General features: G+C 36.2%; 1 protein-coding gene across 1 annotated transcript in view; it reads right to left on the reverse strand.

The window, feature by feature from the left end:
• The window catches only part of LOC131580129 (adhesion G protein-coupled receptor A3-like), a 261,475-nt gene that overhangs the window by 162,809 nt on the left and 77,265 nt on the right, over positions 1-21,401 (reverse strand). The window contains exon 3 of the mRNA XM_058840923.1: positions 2,116-2,187. Within this exon, the coding sequence (XP_058696906.1) occupies positions 2,116-2,187 (72 nt within the window). The remainder of the gene's footprint in view (positions 1-2,115; positions 2,188-21,401) is intronic.

The raw sequence follows: 21,401 nt of genomic DNA on the forward strand, positions 1-21,401 counted from the left end.
CTTTTCCCCAGACAAATACCTGTTACATTAAATACAATTCAGTTCATAATGTGCAAAGCTGGTGCTCCTTTTCAGGAGTAAAACATTTAACTTCCTACTGCTGACTTACAAAGTCAATGTTAGAGAAAAGAACTCTTCTGTGTTGAATAATCAAATGCCATAATCTTAGTGATTCATAAATTTTAAATTTCCATTAATTTTTTGTGTACCTTTTTGAGCAAACCCTGGAAATAATTCCAGTTGTCATTCAAATACAAATTATAACAGTTCTCCAAATCATTCACAGAGAACATTCTGACAGCCTGTGGCTTGTCTGTCTGATCTGCCATAGCCATTTCTCTAATGTGGGCAGTTGCCCACATTACATCAGCTTCTGTTTTTCTCAGCATCACTTGTATTTTACACAGTAAAAAAAAAGAGATGTGAATGCATAATCTTAAAGTAATCACTGTCTTGAGTATTCAACAGGAGTTTACACTCTTTATCTCTTTTGCTCTTCTGTCTCTTTCCCAACAGTTGCACACTGAGGGAAGGGAGATATTTTCTTGTTTACCATGGAACTACACAGATTTGTATCAAGTGCGGCAGTCCAGCAATTAAACAATTCTCTGTCTCTAGATTGCTCCCAGTGTTACTTGTTCATATCAGCAATGGGTTTTTTTGAGATTGGGCATGACAAAACTCAACATTACCAACTCTACTGTGCTGAAGAGTCTTCTCTCTTTCCCAATGCCTGATGAGTTCTTCCCCCTTTGATTCTTTTCTCCTGGCTGACCTAAAGGCTCCACCTGTGCTGTCTGTGGATGTGCAGCCCACAACTTGCACAGGTTTCCTGGTTTTCCCACAAGAGGTCAGGGTTGTGTTATTAGAGTGCGCGGCCAAAGCAGCAATTAGCGCTCATTTTCATTATTGCATTCTACTTTTATCCCTGTACGCAGAGCCAGCGAGAAAGCTTCAAACCTAAAGCTCTTATTTGTATTAAAAATGTACATGCTACTCTGACTTCATCATTTTTATTCAACTGGCTCTCTAACCAAACACACTAAAACTGAGAGCTGGCGTTAGAAAACAGCTACAGTATGATCAGAGGGAGAAACCTTGTGCAGTGCTCCCAGCACACAGCAGTTTGAGACTACCACACAGCAGAAAAGCAGAGGATTCATAAAATTCTTCTTCTGTAGATTTGCATTCCTTCTCCTCATCTAAATCTTCCCGTCCCACTAAAATAATCTCTGTTTTCTCACAGGTTTTCTCATAAGACAGCATACATGATGGCTAGGAATGTGCTGATGGCCTAGTTATCCAGTGCATGGACATTTGGAAGCTGTCACTTGGAAAATTATAATTAAAAAAGGGTTCATCTCACTTTTCCTTAGGCTGAGTAAAACTAAGAAGGGTCTGTAGTCCTTGTTAATTAAAAGAAAAACGCCCAGCCGTAGAATCCTAGTAGCTTAGATATTTTTACCCTCTAAAATGTAGTTTAAAAATCAGCCAGCACTTCTGAAAGTACTACAACAACCTTTTCCAAGACAGAATTGCAAGAATGATGGGCAGGGAATACACCGTATAAGGTCTTGTTCCCCTAGAAAACCATGATGAAAATAAAAAATATCAAGCAAAGTCAAGGTTGATGGTATGGAAAATGGTAGACAAATTCTATGGTATGACAAAACTTCCTTTCTAATAATGTATTTTATAGGGCTGATTTATGATTAAAGTGAAAAAAAACCAACAACCAACCAAAATAAATTAGTGTAGCACAAACCATTGTTCAAACACATCTGATTTCTGATTAATGTCTATAGTGATCTATCATCTGCTTAGTCATTAATTAGGCATGTTTTTACCTTTGCAGGTGTACCTGATAAGACACTTACTGGAGAGTAAACTGATGATTTTAAATGGGAAAAGGTAAAAATGAAAAGGAAATGGAATAAAGAAGGCAAAGAAGAAGAAAAAGGCATGGTAAATATAAAAAGCAGAGCGTGTAATTTTCTACTTTACAGCCAGTGCCCTTATTTGATTATTGTTTGGTGGCATATTTGAGTTGCCCAAGGATAGAAATGTCAATACAAACACAATTTTCAAAATAATTCAAATGGAATTAATACTTACAGGCGCTTCAGTTCTGAAAGCCCATAGAAGGCCCCTGGCTCAATTGTGCTGATCAAATTATTCTTCAGATCTCTAGAGAGACATAATAGGAGGAACAGTTAATTATCATTTTACCTACTTTACCATATTATATATGAGGAGTGTGAAATGCAATGCAACTCTAACCTTTATCTTAGCTAAAACTAAGAATTTCTTTTAAATAATAGCATCAAAACCAGTACATCATCCGCAGCTTACACAAACATATTTTTCCAAGTAAGATGGTTAAGATTAGATGTTTTTTTATAAACCTTCTTGTTTTAATTCTTTTTCTATTTATACTTTTCAAAACAAGCTTACCAGCCATTCTCGCCCCAGGAAAAAATGTTTTAATCAAAGAGTGAACGAAATAATTAGTCAGCAAAGCAAGAGCCTTTTAGCTTGGTTATATATTGTGCTGTGCACTTTACGCTTAATAAATTTCTCATTTCCACCTAATGTAGGCAAAGCAGTTGACATGTGAGACAAACAGACAGGTCAGGTTTCTGTTCTGAAATACAGGCAGTTTCTCATATTTGCCAGATCAGTGTTTCATTTTGCACTTGCTGACAATCCAGAGGATTGGCTGTTTTACAGATAAAGAATATTTCACTGGCATTAGTAATCTCGTCTGCTCTTGACACAGAGCTTGGGGCCATGACACTGCTCCCAGCTCAGTCCCCACAGAGATTTACTACTGAACTGTCTCAAAGACTTTTGTGATGTGAACCCTGAGGAACTGCCTTCAGTGCAGCTGGATGAGCAGGTCTAGGAGACAAATGCTGTAAATTCTTGTAGGCAGCGTTCATCTTTGGACAATTTGCAATTCATAGGGAGCAACTGGTGCTCACTAATTTCAGTGCTGTTTCTCAGGCTGGCCACTTCCAGAAATTACAGCACATACACTGCTTGACTCTGCCAAAGCATGGATGGATCAACTGCTACAGGAATAATCTTATTAATGTTTTTTTTATTTTACTGCAGGTAAAATGCACACTAGCTGAAAGCTTGAGTCCACTACCTGTGATCGGCCTAAATAGGGTAAGATTTCATCCCAAAAGTTTATTTCACAGAAGGATATATTTTATTTTTAAAGTCAAAATCACAAGTAAGTATTTGTGCACTTTTCTAGTCATTTTTGCAGATCTCTTGAGTACAATTTCAAAAATTTTTGTCTCACACCCATATCATTATAGCAGTGATGTCGATGAGTGATTTGTGCCTAAGATCTGAATCAGACTCTTTAACAGTCAAGTTCAGCTTTCAGCAGCAACACTAACAGTCTTTAAGAAGTCTTTAAGAATTGGAAGAAACTTGTGGGGTGTTTTTAATATTTTGTGGTCAAACATTTTCATCTTAGTTCCCTGGTATCAGCAGCAGCTACTAAATTTATCTTTCTTAGTCTTTATTTGCTCAAGAAGTTCTGACTATATGTTTAACCATGAGTTTTCCACACCTTATAATAAATAAAACTGTTTAAACAAAAGTTCTGCACCCTCTTCTCCAGAGTCAACTTGCAAGGACAAATCTTTTGTTTGGCAAAAGTTAATCTACATGAGTGTTTATTCCTTTGATGATTTAGGGTTTTTGCTCTGTGGGTGAGTCAAAGCCTCATTTTTTTTAGCATTCAAATATTCAATACTAAACATTTGTGTCTATTCCTTTTGCTTGTACATTATGGTAAATATGTAACTACTCAGGTCAAAGAAGTTCTTTAACTTGCAGAAGTCAATCCACATAAAAAAGACTGGAAGAATATGTTTTCATCACGTGACAGCTGTATTCTTACAAGACAAAGCAAAAACCTATCTCAAGCTTTACACTGGGGCACATCTGTAAACAACTTAAGAGGCATAGTTCATATGCAAATATGTGCATTTTAGGCAGGGGAAACTGACAGTTTTAATAATTAATCTTTACATCAATTACACACATTCTGCGTCAACTGACAACTCATCTAAATGTTCTGCAAGTTGCAATCAGGCAAAGTGATCAGCTCTTGTAGCCAACAGTGGGAAGAGCTCAGAACAAATATAAAATAGTCAGGGTAAGTGGCAAACTGTTGACAGGTGAGTTTTAACGACAGTCAAAATAACCAAACAGACAAAAGGCCTTCCATTTACTGAAATCTTCTATGTTCTAGTTTATGGAAACTCTGCCCTGTTTCCCCATAACTTGTAACCACATAGGAAAAACCAGCATAATCCTCAGCTATCACCTACAGGAAGAAAAAAAGTCATGTTATGTAATGTTAGTAGAAGGTGGACCATTACATGGAAAAGTGTCCCAAACAAGACATCTGGTCTCCTTATTTTGGAAATTACACTTAAATTAGGTAAGTCATTTTAGTAAGGATATTCTCAGAAAATTGTAGATGATTACACTGCCCACAATTCTGGCACTTTCTTAGTAATCAGTATTATTGCATAATGTTTTCATATAATTCTGGCCTAACAAAATAGGTGTTTTCTTCCTTGTCATCCTTGAACACATCTTTTAATGTGATTAAAATTAACAAATAAAATTATCACAGCTCTTAAACACTCAAAATTCTTACTTCTGCATTTGCTTCCCATTTGCTTCCCACCCACTTGTATTTGTTTACTAAATTACTGTAATTAAAATATTAAATTAGCTTCTCCCATTTTCTGATTTAGGAAAAAGTATGTCATATTGAAGCCTTATAGCAATTAGAATTAACTTGTACTGAGCTAAATAAAGAAACCAGAGTAAATTTGGTTGTATGTTTACATTTTTTCCCCAAGAGCTACTGCTGAGGTTTGGCAAAAGGTCATGATCCAAGACAAGCCAAAGAGCAGCCCCGGCTGGGCCACACACATGCACATACACCAGACAAGAGATTTTATCATCAACCAGAAGCAGGAGAGAAGGGAAGGAACCCCACCATCATAATATTGAATGACCACAGCATGACCCAGCTGAAGTCGAAAAAGAAAGCATTTTCTAATTAACAGTTATGGTTTTCCATCATTTCTGATGCAGCATTCTAACTTTAAAATATCTATTCTGAATCTGAATGACGTGTCATTAGTGGTGTGGGAGTACAGACCTGAAAATAAATCAAAACCAAGTGCCATGTACAAGTACAGATAGAAGGAAGCTACATGAAGTTAGCTATAGTCATAAAACATCAGCACTTAAATCCAGGCTGCAGAGCTGCACAAAACAAAAATGGGACAATATTTATTGAACTGCATTTCCTCTAATATCATTAGAGTTTCTAGATAAACTTCCTGCATGGTACTCTAATCTTAACTTGACCTAAATAGGTAGAAGAACAATATAGAATAGACTGTGTTATCATCAAAACCAATCTCAAATGGTTATAGAGGGGACTTTCCTTTTCACCTGCAAGTCTGAACTTACACAAATTACATACAATAACCATTAAGCATTGTCTTCCTATTTGTAGGTATTTGTAAATAATAGGCCCACAGGTAAATACAATTGAGGATTCCTTTACTAAGAACCACAAGCTGCTGAAGTTTATCATCTCACACATTATAAGCTTTCAACTGACTTTTACTTACCAAAAACACTTAAGGGAAACCTCAAGAAAAATTGCTGACTTGAGGAGGGGGAATTTGTGTTTGAAGTATTCAGTTCCTGATGGCTTAGCTGAGAGGTAAATGAAACAAGAGCAACAGGCTACTAATGGGACTTCACAAGAACATTTAATAACTACTCCAGGCCACTCAGCTATTAGACATCTTCCATGGCCAAATCCCTCACTATGTAAATGTATTCCTGAGATTCTTGATGCTTCAAGGTCATAGTATGCACTTAGAGAGTATAGAACATAGTGAAAAGTTCATATAGAACATAGAGAAAAGTTCACTAAAGTATAGACAGTCCATTAACAAAAGAACCAATTTATCTTAAACTATATTCTGATGTTTTGTACCAACATCTTTGCCTTCAGACATTGCGTATTCTTCCTCCAACTAACAATATAAGTAGTGTAGATATCTTGAATACATATTCATAACAAGAATATTCAACTAATTCCAGTACTTTGTTAAAATTCCTGACATCGATACATCTTTCATAAAAAATTATAGGTTGTACCAAGAGGACATCTGTGTTTAGAAAGCTGTCATTATGGTGCTGCAAACTTTCCAAAAAAGCTCCAAGAAGAGCAATCAGTTGTTGTGCAGATGCCAAATACCAATGAAATACGACTGACTTTCCACATTTTGCATACTACTATAAAACAACAACAGTCCAAAAAAAAAATAAAAATAATATCACATCTTCCACTTCTTTCTCATGTGAAATATTACAGCTAAACTAAATGCCACCTCTGCCCAAGAAATGAAGGCAGACTTGAGATCTTTGAAGAAAAGATTATAGTCAGTGCCGTAGGAAAGAGGCATAAACAGTGATGAAAAATAAGTTAGCATCTATTCTGCCATCATGATACCGATGGTCAGGGCTGGCACTCCTAAATACATGAAACAAGAATTAAGTTGATATTGGCAAAATAATAAAAAAAAGATATTTCAAAGGTACCCAGCTGTACAGGAGCCAGTAACTTTCTGTACTTTGGAATCATAGATATAATCAAAACTTATTTTCACCTCCCTTGTTGGTAAATGCACTGTTGACCAAATATGTCTCATGAAACAGGCAGGTTAACTAATATTAATTACTGGTACCATCATCAGTAACTAAATTAACTAAGGTGCTCCCATGGAACTATGGAGCTCATTTGTTGTCTTTATTTTTTTTTTTTTTTAAATTATGAGAGTGGATATTTAACCTACTTTCCAGAATCAGAAAAGTTATGGTTATATCTCCATTAAATTCCAAGAGATAAAGACAAAACTCTTTTCAGTTAGAAACATCAGATAATAAACATCAACATGCACACAAATATGGACAATAATTTTCCAATAATGGTTTGCCTGTCCAGACACAGAGGCTAAAGGTCTTTTGTTTGCTTAGCATATTGATGATGCATTTTCCTTTAATTTTCCCCTTTTAATGCAAGCCATTACTGGTTGGATTCCCTAAAACAATAGACCCTAAGGACTAGACAAAAAATGACTGCTGGCCGCTCAAGGTGCTAATGAATGATTGGAGGTTTCAGAGCCATCATTTGATGGCAATTATGAGATGCAGAACAACAGAAAGGTCATCACACTTTGGTTTTTAATTTAAAGCTGATGACTCATTCACATCAAATGTGCTGTGGTAATTTGGCAGTTATTCATTATTTAGGAACATGACTGAAAGTGTAAAACAAAGTACTAATGATGGCAGCTGAAACAAAAAAGAGAGGCTTTATGGTACTTTGCTTGCTCAAAGAATCCCATAGAATGTTGTAAGTTATTTCATTTCACAGTGATAGTCATAGAGCAAGAATGTAAGACTCAGGGTATTTGAACTGAAGGAGCAGCATGTCAAGAAAAATTTACTAAGAAGCTCGGTAAAACAAGATAGTCTTGCAGTACAAATTTGTTGATACATTTTTATAAAATTATATGATAGAAAATAACATTTTAAAAGATGAATTTATGCAGTTCCGTTCTTAAATATAGCATTGACCAACCAGAACATAGGTGCAACGATGTCTGACACCTGCCTCTACTTTCAGCAGTTTTATTGATAGCTCAAAATTAAATGCACTTTCAAATAAACAAAAATCACCTATGCTTTCCAGATTCTTCTACTTTGGCATGTTTTTAACAAATAAAAATTCAGCATTCCAAACATATGCAACTGTTCCTATATGTTTTCTTTTTTTTATGCCATGAACCCCGACATATGTGCAAAGATCACATTAGGCACAGAAGCAGATGCTTGGCACTTGTAACCTGGGAACTGAAGACAGAGGGGCTGTGCCACCCAGAACCCAAGGAGGGGTCCCTTGGATCAGCTGTGTGGGGCTAAAACAAGACTGAAAGGTCAGAAGAAATGCTGAGTGCAGATAAAGTGTGTTTCAGTGTCCACAGCTCTGCAGTGCCAGCAGAAAATGCCTCCCTGCTGGCAGCGAGGCCTCGGTGTACAGTGACAGATCTGGCATTATGTGGATTACAATGGCAGAGCTTGTGTCCATCCAGAACTGTGGGGAGACACGAGGAACACAGAAACCTTTGGTAGCTGCAAAGAGCCAGAGGCTTCCTTAAATTCTGCACCTACTGGGACTTCTCTCTGTATTCATGCCTAGAAGGCAGTTCAGCATGGGTTACATTTCTTGACATGTGTCCCACTCCTCTTGAAAAAAGGCTAATTGCTGGGGGAAGAAAGACAAAAAAAAAGAACAAGAAATGAGTTCAGAGATTAATTCCAGCCTGTGAGAAAACTGTAAAGAAAATGAAAAAGTAGGGGGAAAGGTATCAACCTTTTTTTAAAAAAAAAATTTAAACAAAACACAGAGACCAAATAAAATGTAAAACAGACACGTAGAAAGTGGGGAAAACATACTTTCTACTGAGAAAGGTTTCAGCCCCAGTTGAAGGAGTTGTTATTCCACATTTTAAGACTGTGCTGCTTTGGCTGTTACAGATTTCCAGCAATGTATATTCAACATTCCTAAGTCAAATTTCCAGCTCTGGAATCGTAGTACAAAAATGACATTAAATACTGGAAATTCATCCAGAATTTTCAAAAGTGCATCTGAATTAATCTTTCATAATAAAATATGGAGATTTTCATTTTTATACTGAATTATCAGAAGTATCAGCATAATGATGTGTTTTGTTAGATATAAGAACATTAAAATATATATCCATAATATCATAGAGTTTTGAGTGGGGTTTTTTTAAAGAAATATTTGATTCTTTTTCTGCTACTGTATCAAGATTGGGTTGGAAAACCACAAGTGATTCTTTATTGAATTCCAATTTGAGCTTTCATGACTTAAACATCCAAAGAAAAGAAGAATGAATACTAGCCTGAGGTGTAAAGGAAAAGTAAGTACCTGCAAATGGCACACAGATTAATCTAGGAGTACTTTTGAGCCAAAACTAAGATCGTTTATTACTCAGTGTAGATCAAGCAAATAGGAATCATCCTTCCTACATTGTCCTGTTTTCATAATAAAGAAGTAGAACACTTTTAAACCCAAGGTGATGACCCAATTAAAAAATGTCAAGGAGCAACTCCATCTTTCTTCCTGCTTACTATTTCTACAGAATTTCATTTAAAAAGCAAGAATCTTAATTAACAATATCACAAAGAACATAGACACTGCCATAGATACTGAGTCCAGAGACCTGCAGTAATTATTCAGCTCAAGATGGGAGATGGACAAGGCAACACTGCAATAATCTCCACCCATCTCCAGGAGCCATCATACTCAAAGCTGCTCTTCCCATTTACCTGGGAATATGGCAATGCCCAGACACATTCCAACATCATATAGAGAAGGAAGCCCTTTCCAGAAAAGGAGGGGGAAACAAATGTAGAGAGCATTTGAACACTTAATTCAGTCAGTGTTAGAGGCAACATTAATTGCACAGAAATCCTGTCAATTCAAACTGCCAGTAAGTAGTTTAAGGATAACAGGGAAGAATTGCCTATAAGCAGTTTTAGCTCAGAGGAATTAAATCTTGCTGGAAGACTGGTCTGAGAATCCTTCCCCAGAAGGCCCTGTCTTATATAAACTGGGTCTTTGGTAATAACTCAGACAAATTTTAGTTTTTCAAAAACCAACCATGTGTGCTAATGAGAAGGCATTCAGAATTGTCTCCTGCAGAAATGAGGGTTAATGTGGGCCCTCTGCAGCACCTCTTTGACTATTTTCAGTGCACATTTTATAAATTTGCACTTTCCTGCAGGTAAATGTCAGAAATTTTAAAACACTTTTTGCTAAAATTTCATGTAAAACACAGATGAGCACACTACAAGGCCGAAAAATCAGACCAGAGGTTCTATGTGAATGCATCATTTCTACTCATTCTTTAAACTCATTGACATATATTTTATATTCTATACAATGTATATGGTAAAATTTTCAAGTTAAAATTATTTTAAAGATACTAAAAAAATCTTATTTCTTCTATTTCAGAACTGCAAATATTAATTTCAAGACCAAGTATATTCTATTATAAATAATAACAAGTTGGCACATACTTAACAACTTGTCTCTGTCAGTCCCACCTGAAATGTTGTTAATGGCTTTCATGCCTTGTTTTGTCACTACTGTTTCAGGCAAAATTACAGGGTTTTAAAATAAATTTTCTTTTTCTTATATAAAAGTTCCAGTTATTCAGCCTTAGGATATGCAAAGATTATTGAAAAATCTAACAAAAATCAGTGCAGACATAATAATACATAACAGTAGCTGGGGCCACAGGAATACCCACTGCTCTTCGCAGCCTGAAAGAATACAAAGAAAAATGGAGGAAACAGGAAAGAAAACACACAAAAAAAAAGGGTGCAGGGAAAGAAGGAGTATGTTATTTTTGGAGACCATTATTGCTGAAAGCTGTTGGCATGTTTTGTTCAGTTAAGCATCTCTTCCTTATCAATTCTTCTCAGCACACAAAGTAATAGAACTTCTTTTCCCAGCTTATTTACTCATACCTTACTTCACGGCATCTTTTCTACTTTTCATCACATTGCCTCTCCCTCAGGCCCTCAGAAATAGTGCTTTATTTCCACAGTTTTCCTAGGTCAGGCCTGGGATCCAGCTATTCTCACCCACAAATAATTCAGTTCACTCACCAAACCCTCCTTCAGGCTCGTGGAGCACACAGAAGCCGGTGGCTCGGTATGAACCCCTCCCAGGGCTGAGGGAGCTCTGGGAGAGCTCCATTATTGAGCAAGGATCTGGTGTCAGCCCTCAAAGGGACTTTGTGGTGGCTACTTTAACACGTGGATTTATAAATCTGCACTTGCTACATCTTCCTAAAGGATGACAGCATCTGACACAAATCATGTGTTATCTTAATGACATCACTATATAAAACACCAGATAAATATATCATTGTGATGGGCTGACCTTGGCTGACTGCACATCAGACTAAGAGAACTATTTGTGGTCCTAACGGGAAACAGAAGCCTAGGTATTCATAAATTCAATTAAGTGATGTGCTGAAATATAGCTAAACTATGTTACGTAAATTTAAAAAAAAATCCCAAGAAATAATTCATGATTTAAGTAGCTCTATAAACTAACTTTACAAGTGAGTTTATTTTATATTCCTGTCACTTATCACTATTTAATTTTTATACAGAACCTTTTTAATGTATTTTTTTAATATACAATGCCCTGATAAAACTCCTGATGTTTATGGTAAGGCAAGAACAATTTTGCTGTCTAATCAACTGTTTTGTAAAGTAAAAATTTATACTGCAGGGAAACTATGACCCAACAACAAGAGTTCAAGCAAAACTCCTAAGAAACACTGGCAAGTGCTCTCACCTGCATTTTAAGAGGTATATAAAAATAATTCCTTGGAATAACAACTCTTACATCAAATGAACGTATCTAAACCAGTAGACTGTTAGACTGCTCTGGGTCAGGAATGCAGCTACAGTTGACCCTGAGGAACTGGCATTTTATTTAATTGTTCAAGTGCTTTGCACTAACAACAGGAAAGATGCTTTTAATTCTAAATTGACAGCAAAAGTGATCTGCAAATTATAACCTTTCATTCCAGCCTGCAGTTGTCTAACACAACTTTCTTTCATTCTGTTTCTAATCAATTCTCTCACTTTTAACCACTAGTCATTTTCCCCACATTTCATTCCCTCTGCTTACATTCCTATCCTCTCAATTTCAAGAAGAAATTCCTGGCTTTTGTCATGTTCTGACTGTTTTCTGTTCATGCAACAACTGTAATAATTTTGTATATGCATTTCCACTAAACAATTTATCTGGGATTATATTTAACAAAAATAGGTGTCTTATATTTGTCCCTCCCATTTTGAAACATTTTAATCGTTTACACCTGAAAAGAAACACACAATGTTTTGCCCTTTTAAAAGGTGATGGATCCAGTACCTACTCATAAAACTCTTCACAGCACTAGACTGGGATTTAAATGTTCCTAGACAAAAATAAAAACAGCTTCTTAGCATTTTTGTCCAGTAAAATGAATTACTGAATTATGATTTATGGCCATCACTTGCAAACTTAATTCTTTCTAAAAAAATGTAATTATCTTAATTCTTGTATAGCCTTCTTATAAAACTTTTAGATGCTAGGATAATTAATGTGATATATAAGAATACATATTATTATTAAAGTCATAATATATTACATCATGCATATAAGGGCAAAAACATCTTGATTATATGAGACAAATAGAGCACAAAGGTAATGACCATTGTACCAGCAAAATACAGTAGCATACAGAACTCTTCAAAGTATTTAAGTTACATAATACATACAATTTTAATAATTTTATATAATAATAACAATTATAGTAGTAAATATGTAAACAATAATTAATGATCAAATCAAATTATATCTTGTATTTCAAATATCTCCTGTATCTCTTCACGAAGGAAACTTGCAGAGATGAGGCCTCACTAGTCCCTCATAAATTAAGCTTTATATTACTGAACATCAGTAGGGATACACTTTTCTTATTCTTTCAAAGTCTCCAATAGGATGGACATCAGAACAACATCCATCAGTGGAAAAAACACAAAGCACTGTAGCTTTTATTACTCTCTGTTGATTAAATAACAAAACTATGTTATTTTATTTGAAACAATATTTACTGCTCAGTAAATGCAGTTTGTGGTGTGGCACATAAGGCTCTCAACTGCTCTTCTGCAAAAGCATCTCTCCTCGTGGCTATTTCACTTCAAGAAAATTAAACCTGACCTTGGACCCTGCCATGTCTTCTTATTCAAAACCACCCAAATATTTCTCCTTTAGGACACATTTATTAATTGGGAAAAAAATGCTGTTTCAAAGTGACATTTCCTTTCTAAGTTGTAATTTCTTTCAAATGATCGCCAACCTTTTCAGCTGAACACCAGCTCTGTGATGATGATTTCCATTCTAGGTAACTGTAAATTAAAGTTCTCTATAACTATTTGTACCCTAGCAGAATCCAACCTTTTTATTAAAAGATGACCACAAATCTCCCTAAGAGATGGCCCAATGTGAAACTGGCTTGCTGGGGAGCAGGTCACTCTGACTTTTCTATTTTGAATTTCATTTCTATTTTGAAAATTTGAATTCATCCTTTTCTCAAGAATTGTTACTATAACTCACCTCAACAGATTAGCAATAGGCAGTTGGCATAGAGCTCCATAAATAATGCACATGTTATTTAGAGATTCTTCCTTTTCTAGGTTATTTTCATTTAGCCAATGTTGAGACATAAAATATCTGTTGTATTTATACAAGCCATATCTGTAAAGAATGCTGGGGTACACCCAGTCAAGTCATGTAAAGCATTCACAAACTGGCACATAAACATTTCTGAAACAAAAAGCAGGACTGGATAATCTCTTCTTCAAATCAATTGCCCTGAATGGCAGAAATAATTTTCAACACTTTAAAGTACTCAAAGCATATCAAACTCTGAAACGACTTAATGCCATGACAGTATACACCGGTCACCCGGAGTATGGCAGGGAAAGTGCTGGCCTGGGTCCAAAAAAGCACTTAGACCAACTAAAGTAAAACTTGAGTGGAGCACTGGTACTAAGTCCCAGAGTGCAATCCACAGCCCCCACTTCACCTCCTCCATATCCGAATGGTTGCAGCTACTTCAGCCTCCACTTTTCAACTCCCCAAATTTCAGAAAGGGTGCTGGGCATGACCAGCACCTCAGAGCTTGGTGACACAAAAAAGCCCTTTTGGGATTTGCAGGCATGACCTGCAGACTCCATGGCTCTCTGCGGGGCAGGCAGGCTAAGAGGATGCCATCAGCAAAGCCATGAAAGCAAAACACAGCCCAGCATCCAAGGGAACGGTGAAATATTGCCATCCATCATTCCTACAAGAACCAATTACAGCTGGAGAAATGGAAGACACTGTTTTGGTACCATCCTCGCCCAGAAGGGATGGATAACTACATTTGAAATACACTGGAGCTAAAGAAACTGGCTGGGGTCTCTGTTCCCTGAAACAGTATTTTTATATTTCATCGTACAATTGTTTACAGCAAAACCCATTATCTCCTCGTTGAAGAAATACCCTGGGCACTCATCTGCTTCTGTTCTTTTCTTTCTGGCCCCATAAATCTTGAACACTTGAATACATATTGGCACAGCTCCCCTTCAACAAGCTCTACATCCTGGTTAAGGCTTTCCCCACAGAGGCAAGTGAATGTGTCATATGCTCAGGCTGGAGGCTGAACCTGAATCCTTCCCTTCCAAAGCGGATACTTCAGCCAGCAGGCCAGTACAGAAAGCACAGTTACTTCCTTTTATGACCACATTTCAAATAAAATATGGAGTCAGTTATGCCTATAAAGAGGAATGGTTTCAGTAGAAGCATTAGGTTGCAAATCCCAGTTCCAGGGAAAAAAAACATGCCAGGCTTTAGCACTTCTGAAAGGCTCAAGGCCTGTTCAGTCCCTCAGCCATGATGTCTGGTTTGGATTCTCTTCTTACAGACCTAATTCTTCCTGCCCACTGTATAAAGAGCTTAGGCCTCCAAAGAACAGCTGAGAATTACATTTTGATAGCCAAGTATCTGTTCTACACATGACAGTTCTGAGAAGCATTAAATCTACTATATCTGGTTGCTGATGGAGTCTTAGCAACTTCCTAAGCTAGCAAGCTGCTAAATTTTCTGTTTAAGGACTGTATGTATTATTTACTATCCATTTGGCTGAGGTTTAGTTTGTTTTCAGCTGTTTTCAGATGGCTTTGAAATAGGCCAAGACAAGAATCAACTTTCTCTTCAATCCAGCAAGAAAATCCAAGCAAGACAGAAGTGGGAAAGCAGAGCAGAGAGAATAATTAATGTGACACTTGCTCCCTTCCAACACAGAGAGCTGAGGTACATGTTTGGGATCACAACTCCAATTTTCAAGTAAAGGCAGAGTGCAATACCCATAAGAAACACCGCAGGCAATACTTTGAAAACCAATTTATAACTTCATAAAGACATGGAACATGAGGCATGAGAACATAAATATGATTTTTCCATTTCTTTTTCCATATAGAGTATTTATAAAAGGGTTAATTCTGAAGAACAGTTTTTTCCTCTGGAACAATATACACTACGCACATATTCCACTCTTATCCCTTCCCCTCTGCTGATAAGTGGTGGGAAAGGGCAACTCAGAAAAAATGTCATCCCACATCTGTCTCCCACTCAGCACACACTAACCCAATTCTCAAAAATCTCATCAGTGTTCAGCTCATTAAATTCAACTGAAGGATGAGAACGAAGCTGCACCACTAACTGCGCAGTTTGTGTTTACCAGCAAGAACACTGTATGCAGTGTTGCTTACAACGTACCCTGTCGAAGGAAGCATTCTTGTTGGCAGCTTTGACAATTTATCTATTCATATCAAAGTCAAAGAGAGGCTGCTTTAAAACTGGTGCTCCTTGCCCTAATGGGAAAAGAAGAATATTAAAAACTATTACAGTGAAATCTCTGTTGCCATCAAAAGGTCGTTGATTCAACAGACAAACAACCTAGTGTTAATGATTTAACAAAACATTTTTCACACAGATTACATGCTCATCCATCAATATATGGTATTTTTCACATCAAAAAACTAAAGACAATTTATTTTTGTCAATTACGAAAAATTGTGCAAAAATACAATGCTGAAGTAATTACGCTCTTACCTAAGCAACATAATTACAAACACAAAGAAAAGAAATGTTGCCATTGTTTAGACATAGACTCATTAACAAGAGGGCTGTCCTAAAAGGAAAACTGTCTTGCTGTGATATTTTTAGCAGTTTTTTGATTTGGAAAGTTGTATATTAAGGCAAGCATGCAAGCCCAAATTTCATCACTCATTTGTCTCAGTTTTGGGCATGTTTAAGCACAAGGGAGAGAATGTAAGAGGCTGATTTTGACTTAGTGAAAGTAACTATACCAACATATTCCTGCCAAATTGTGTATGAAGTAAGATAAACATTACGCAGTATTTCAATTATCACAAACTCAAGAAAAAGAACTCGTGCAATAGTCAAAAGAGTAGAGAGCAGTTAAGACTCTTTCACTTACTCTGAAATAAGTTTTTTAGCTCAAGAAAAGTATGCTAAAAATATCTTGATTTTGAAATTGTCAGCATACTAAAAAAATAGCATATGCAGACATCAATTGCACGAAGGACCAAAAAATGGGAACCTTATCTCCCTCTCTAACTGCAAGCCTCAAAAAAACTATTCCCTGGATATCCTGAAAATTTTTTAAAAACTAGATTTATAAATCTGTGTTAATAAAAGTAGCCTCAAATACAAGCTGAATATTATTTTAACATTCTATTGACACTCTCCTGATAACTTACAAGTTATATGTTTTTCAAGAAATTGAAATGTAAATTATTTATAAAAACATGAATAGCCAACAATGAAAGTGATAATGGAAATTTCTTATGCAGGCTTCAAAAATATTCTGCAAATAAAGTCCAAATCTACAAGTTAAAAATCCAGAAAATCTCATCATTATTAGACAAATTTAGCACTTTTAGTTGCAATCATGTATGTATTTCTCAATAATTGATGATGACAACATGCTTATGTTTTATGTATGAAACAGAAAATTTATTGTTTATTTAACTAGTCATTTTATTGCTTTTAAGTGTTGGCTTAGCAAATGCTACTATTAAAAAATGTGAGTGTTGGAAATGTTGACAGTTGACAGGTAGGGTTTTTTTGGCTTTGTTTTGAATGAAGGCTCCTCTTGGTGGAGTTGAGCTAAATATAGTCACTCTAACTTTATGAAATGTGTGGGTGACTGATCCAGAGCCACATTATATAGCTGGCATCAACTAAAATTCTTCCCTGACAACATACCTACAAGTGCAGAGAACAAAAGAGAATTAGGTAATTAAAAAAGCAATTTTCATATACCAGTCGATCCTAGAGACTATCAGCAGGGGATTTGAACTGTTTAATGGCAAGATACTAGAATTTAAACATTTGTATCCATGATTAATTTGCCAATTTTGTAATTTGATTGTAATTTTGATTGTATCTTCAATGTTGGTGTTTGTGAGAAGTTAAAGTATTGCAATTCATGTAGAAATTTGGTCAATATTTGGAGTAAGCTACTCTTCATTCACTAACAGGCTGGGTTGTACAGTCTTGTACATGTTAACTCTCTAGAACCACAGAGTTCTAGAACCATTAGCCATGATCAAGTACTGCTACATTCCAGTAAGCTGATAAATCTGTCTATTTGCATGTTAAACAAAACACAGAAGCTGATATCCAGGGTTGCATCAACTAGAATGAAAAGTATTCTTGTACTTTTGTATATTTTTGGCTGAATGACTTGTTTCCAAGAACAACAACAACAATGGAAGAAAATACAGAAAACTCCAGAAGGCACCAGTCAAGGTTGGGGCTCTTCTGTGCCATGCAAACACGTTTTTTCCTATTCTGAATATATATAGAATGACAGGTCATAAGCTCACCCATATACAATCATTTGCAGGATCAGCCACAGATTTTATGTTCCCTGCCCTAAAGAGATCAGATCAAAATTCATCCAAGTTTTGACACTGGCCTCTGAGAGACCAGAACGAAGTCAAAGAAATTCTTGTCTTACAACTATTTCAAACACAACAGAAATACAAAGTAGAAGCTGAAAAAATTTTAAATAAAACATGATTTTCATAAATGAAAGTGTTCCAGATTGCTCTGATGTTGGAGTTTATTTTAGCCTAATTCTAAAAACTGTGAGCATTTCTCTGGGCACATTCTCTTCATGATACTGCTTACACCAAAAACCCCCTTTCCCAACAAATCTGTTCGTTCTGACTTAACTAATGTATATGTGACACCAGTGTTAAGGATCTGCACAAGATTTATAGGCTACCACAGTGTGAACTCATGCCAGTAGAGTCTTAATTACTTTCAGAAAAATGGGGAATATGATGACCATGTTTATTGTTATAAGCTTTTTTTTCTTTTGAACTAATCAAACACAGCTTAAATAATTCACTGTGAAGACAAAATATTCATAAAAGCTCTACAGGACAGTAATTCCTGAAGGAAATATCAGAAATCTGAAGCTTTCTGAGTAGCAGATCAAGGCTGTCCCATTGCTGAAAAAACTCCACCGAAACAAAAACTCAACAACCCAAAATCTGGCATAGGCGAACATTTCTGGTATTTATAAATGTCCGCTGTGTCACCCAGAAAACAGATAACTTCTGTGCAGTGTATTAAGATCCTTAGTCCAGCTGGTCCATTTTCTTCTAAGCTTTAAAAGTCATTTCAAAAAATACAAAGTATTTTTAATGGATTTCAATAGTCTCTTTCTTCTTTTCCATAAAATCACTCAGAAGAAGGATGTTTTCTTAAAAACAATCTGCTATCCAGGTCCACCCTCCCAGGCATGTCCCTTGGAGCTGTTCCCAAACTATCCCCAAAGCACTAGCATTTCAGAAACTGCAATGACAACTTCTTTTTAATTGTCTGAGATCCTGCAGGCTTCTATCTGAGAACAAAGCATGCACATAAAGCACATTCTATGGCCACGATTCAAGTTCTTTTGAAAATAAATGATATATTGAAACAATGCTATGTTACATAAAGCGGTCTGACACTGGATGCTCAACATTACACCAAATCACAGCCAAGTTCAATTCCCACCCTTGCAACTGGACATAGACGAAGCACAACAAAACTTACATAAAGCAGCTTTGCATTATGTGGAACCTAAAGCATTTGGTTGAAGTCTGAAGGGACTTTACCATGAAGAAAAGATAAAGTTCATTTAGCAACAAACAAATAATGAAACCAACACAAAAGTCTGCTTGATGGTTTGGCAGGGATACATTTTCATCTTACAAGAACACGGGAATATCTAATGAAGTACAAAAGCAATACATTTAAAGCTGTCAGAAGGAAATCCTCTAACACAATATGCGATTAACCTACAGTCTCATTATTGGAACGTATCACTGAGGTCAAGAGCTTAGTAAGATTCACTAAAAGAATTAGGAATTATATGCCTCATGAGGATATTCACATACACATCAGACAAGGATTCTGAAGATACACTATAAAAAAAAATAGGGGGTTTCATGAGTCATTATTCTTTTCTGAAGATATGATAATTTTACCATATATGGATAACAGAGCCACTAACTTTAGTAGAGTAGGATCCTCACCTCAGGCATTGGCAAGGGGCAAAATATTGGAGTAATGGCACAAATAGTTTGATTTACAGCACTATGACATAAATTCTTCTAATTAAACCAGTAAAAGCTGCAATGCAAATACTTTCAGAGCATTTTAAAGCAGCCTAACTACATGTGACTTTGTTACTGATTTAGAGAATTAAACTAAGCAAATTTAAACAATCTGTAAATTAAGTTTGTGTATTTAGAAATAGACAGTATTTTTCCACTCAGCCCCTCAACAACACCAGTGAAGCCCAACTCTTCTCTCTTTTGCTCATTCTTAGTTCTTATATCTATCACCTATCCACTATTAATACCTTTTACATGTCAAATGGCTCAGCTATAATGTAAACTTGATGACAATTGATTTTGTAATTTAAAGCAAGAGTTTGGGCTGTTCTTTTTTCCTTCCTTTTTTTTTTCTCCTCAGAGTCAGCACTCATTTCCCAGCCAATATAGAGAATATCACATTTATTAAATTAAGCCTTGGACTTTCAGAAGACTTCACAAAAGGATGTGTTTGTAATCTTCAGTGTTTATTTTAGTATGAAACCAACACATTCAGCAATAAGTCAGATTTATTGTGAAAATAAACACATTAGGACCTTATAAATAGCTGTTAGAAAAGTTCCGTATGGTCTGCCAAAAGCCCCAAATGATTGGTTCATGAACTTTTCCTCTGTATGCTCTAATGGCTTGAAAAAATTGTTTATTTTTGACTGGTTATGAATAGATGAGGATTATATTTCATCTACAGTCTCCATTAAAGTATCAGGATTTAGAAAACTTCCAAACTTTTCAGAAACTCCCATTTAAAAAAAATAAACTGTTGACAGCAGATATACATAATGGAATGGCAAAGTGGAGTGTTATTTTAAAGCTGCATTTACACAATGAATTTCTCAATTTACCTAATTATATCCCCCAAAAAGAAAAGCATAAATCATGGCTCAAAGACACTGCAAGGCTTTACTGGTTTATCTAAGTGCCTGTAGCAATTGCTGCAGCATGAGTTAATGCAAAGAACTGTCTACTCCAGCAAGAAGATTCTTACACTGCCCTAGACCTGCAGCAAATAATCCTTAACAAGCACAGGAGCCTTTTGGTGAGACATACACTTACTAGTACATGATCCCTGCATCCTTTGGTATTCAGTGCCCTCCCAAATTAACTCCCTGGGAATTATAACACTTTCCCCAGTATCAAGGAGCCAGCGTCAATTTCCGAATCACTCAGATCTTTTCAGACCTCTCCAGCACACAGAGACCAAGATGCTACCTCATAAAACCAGGATGGAGAAGTATTCCCCTAAAATGTAGCCATCTTTCTAAGCATGCAGAAAGTTCAAAGTCCTCATTCTCAAACTTTAAAAGAGTATCTGCAATTTACACCCCAGCGTTTCTGTGAGTATGAAACCAGATGTCACTACTTTAATAAAAAGCATATCTGGGTGGACTCCGTGTTAGGGAAACTCTTCTCAGTAGTGATAACAATAGTGTAGTAACAGGAAGGGCCAGAAAACATTTCAATTTCATAAAAATCTCGAGGCTTGGTACTATTTTCTCATTCAACACTAATAAAAGAAATCAGTTTCTTAGTGGTTTTGAAGGAAATAGGAGAGAAGAAGAGAGGCTGAGAGCCCAGCAAGCAGATGTCCTGTGACAGGGAATGGCCATCATTGCACAATATGGAGCAAATATTTGAATCTGAGCAAATGCCTTGGTCAGTTTTAATTCTCAAAACTGTTCTTTTTTGCAAGTATAAAATAAACACTACCTGGTTCAACAGAAAACACTGCCAAGTGCCTTAGTAAGGGAACAGCACTGAGCCCCAGAAAGCCCCTGAGTTCCAGTCACCCCTCCCACTGAAAGCATCACCAATGCATTAAGACAAAAATTTTCAGCTCTGAATTAGAGAAAATACCTCTCCCCCTGTTTTTAAAACAAATGTAGGACTCTAATGTCACCTGATACCCATCAGAAATTAGATGACATTCCAGCTATGGA

The sequence above is a fragment of the Poecile atricapillus genome, chromosome 6 (genome assembly GCF_030490865.1).
Source record: "Poecile atricapillus isolate bPoeAtr1 chromosome 6, bPoeAtr1.hap1, whole genome shotgun sequence".
Classification (NCBI taxonomy): Eukaryota; Metazoa; Chordata; class Aves; order Passeriformes; family Paridae; genus Poecile; species Poecile atricapillus.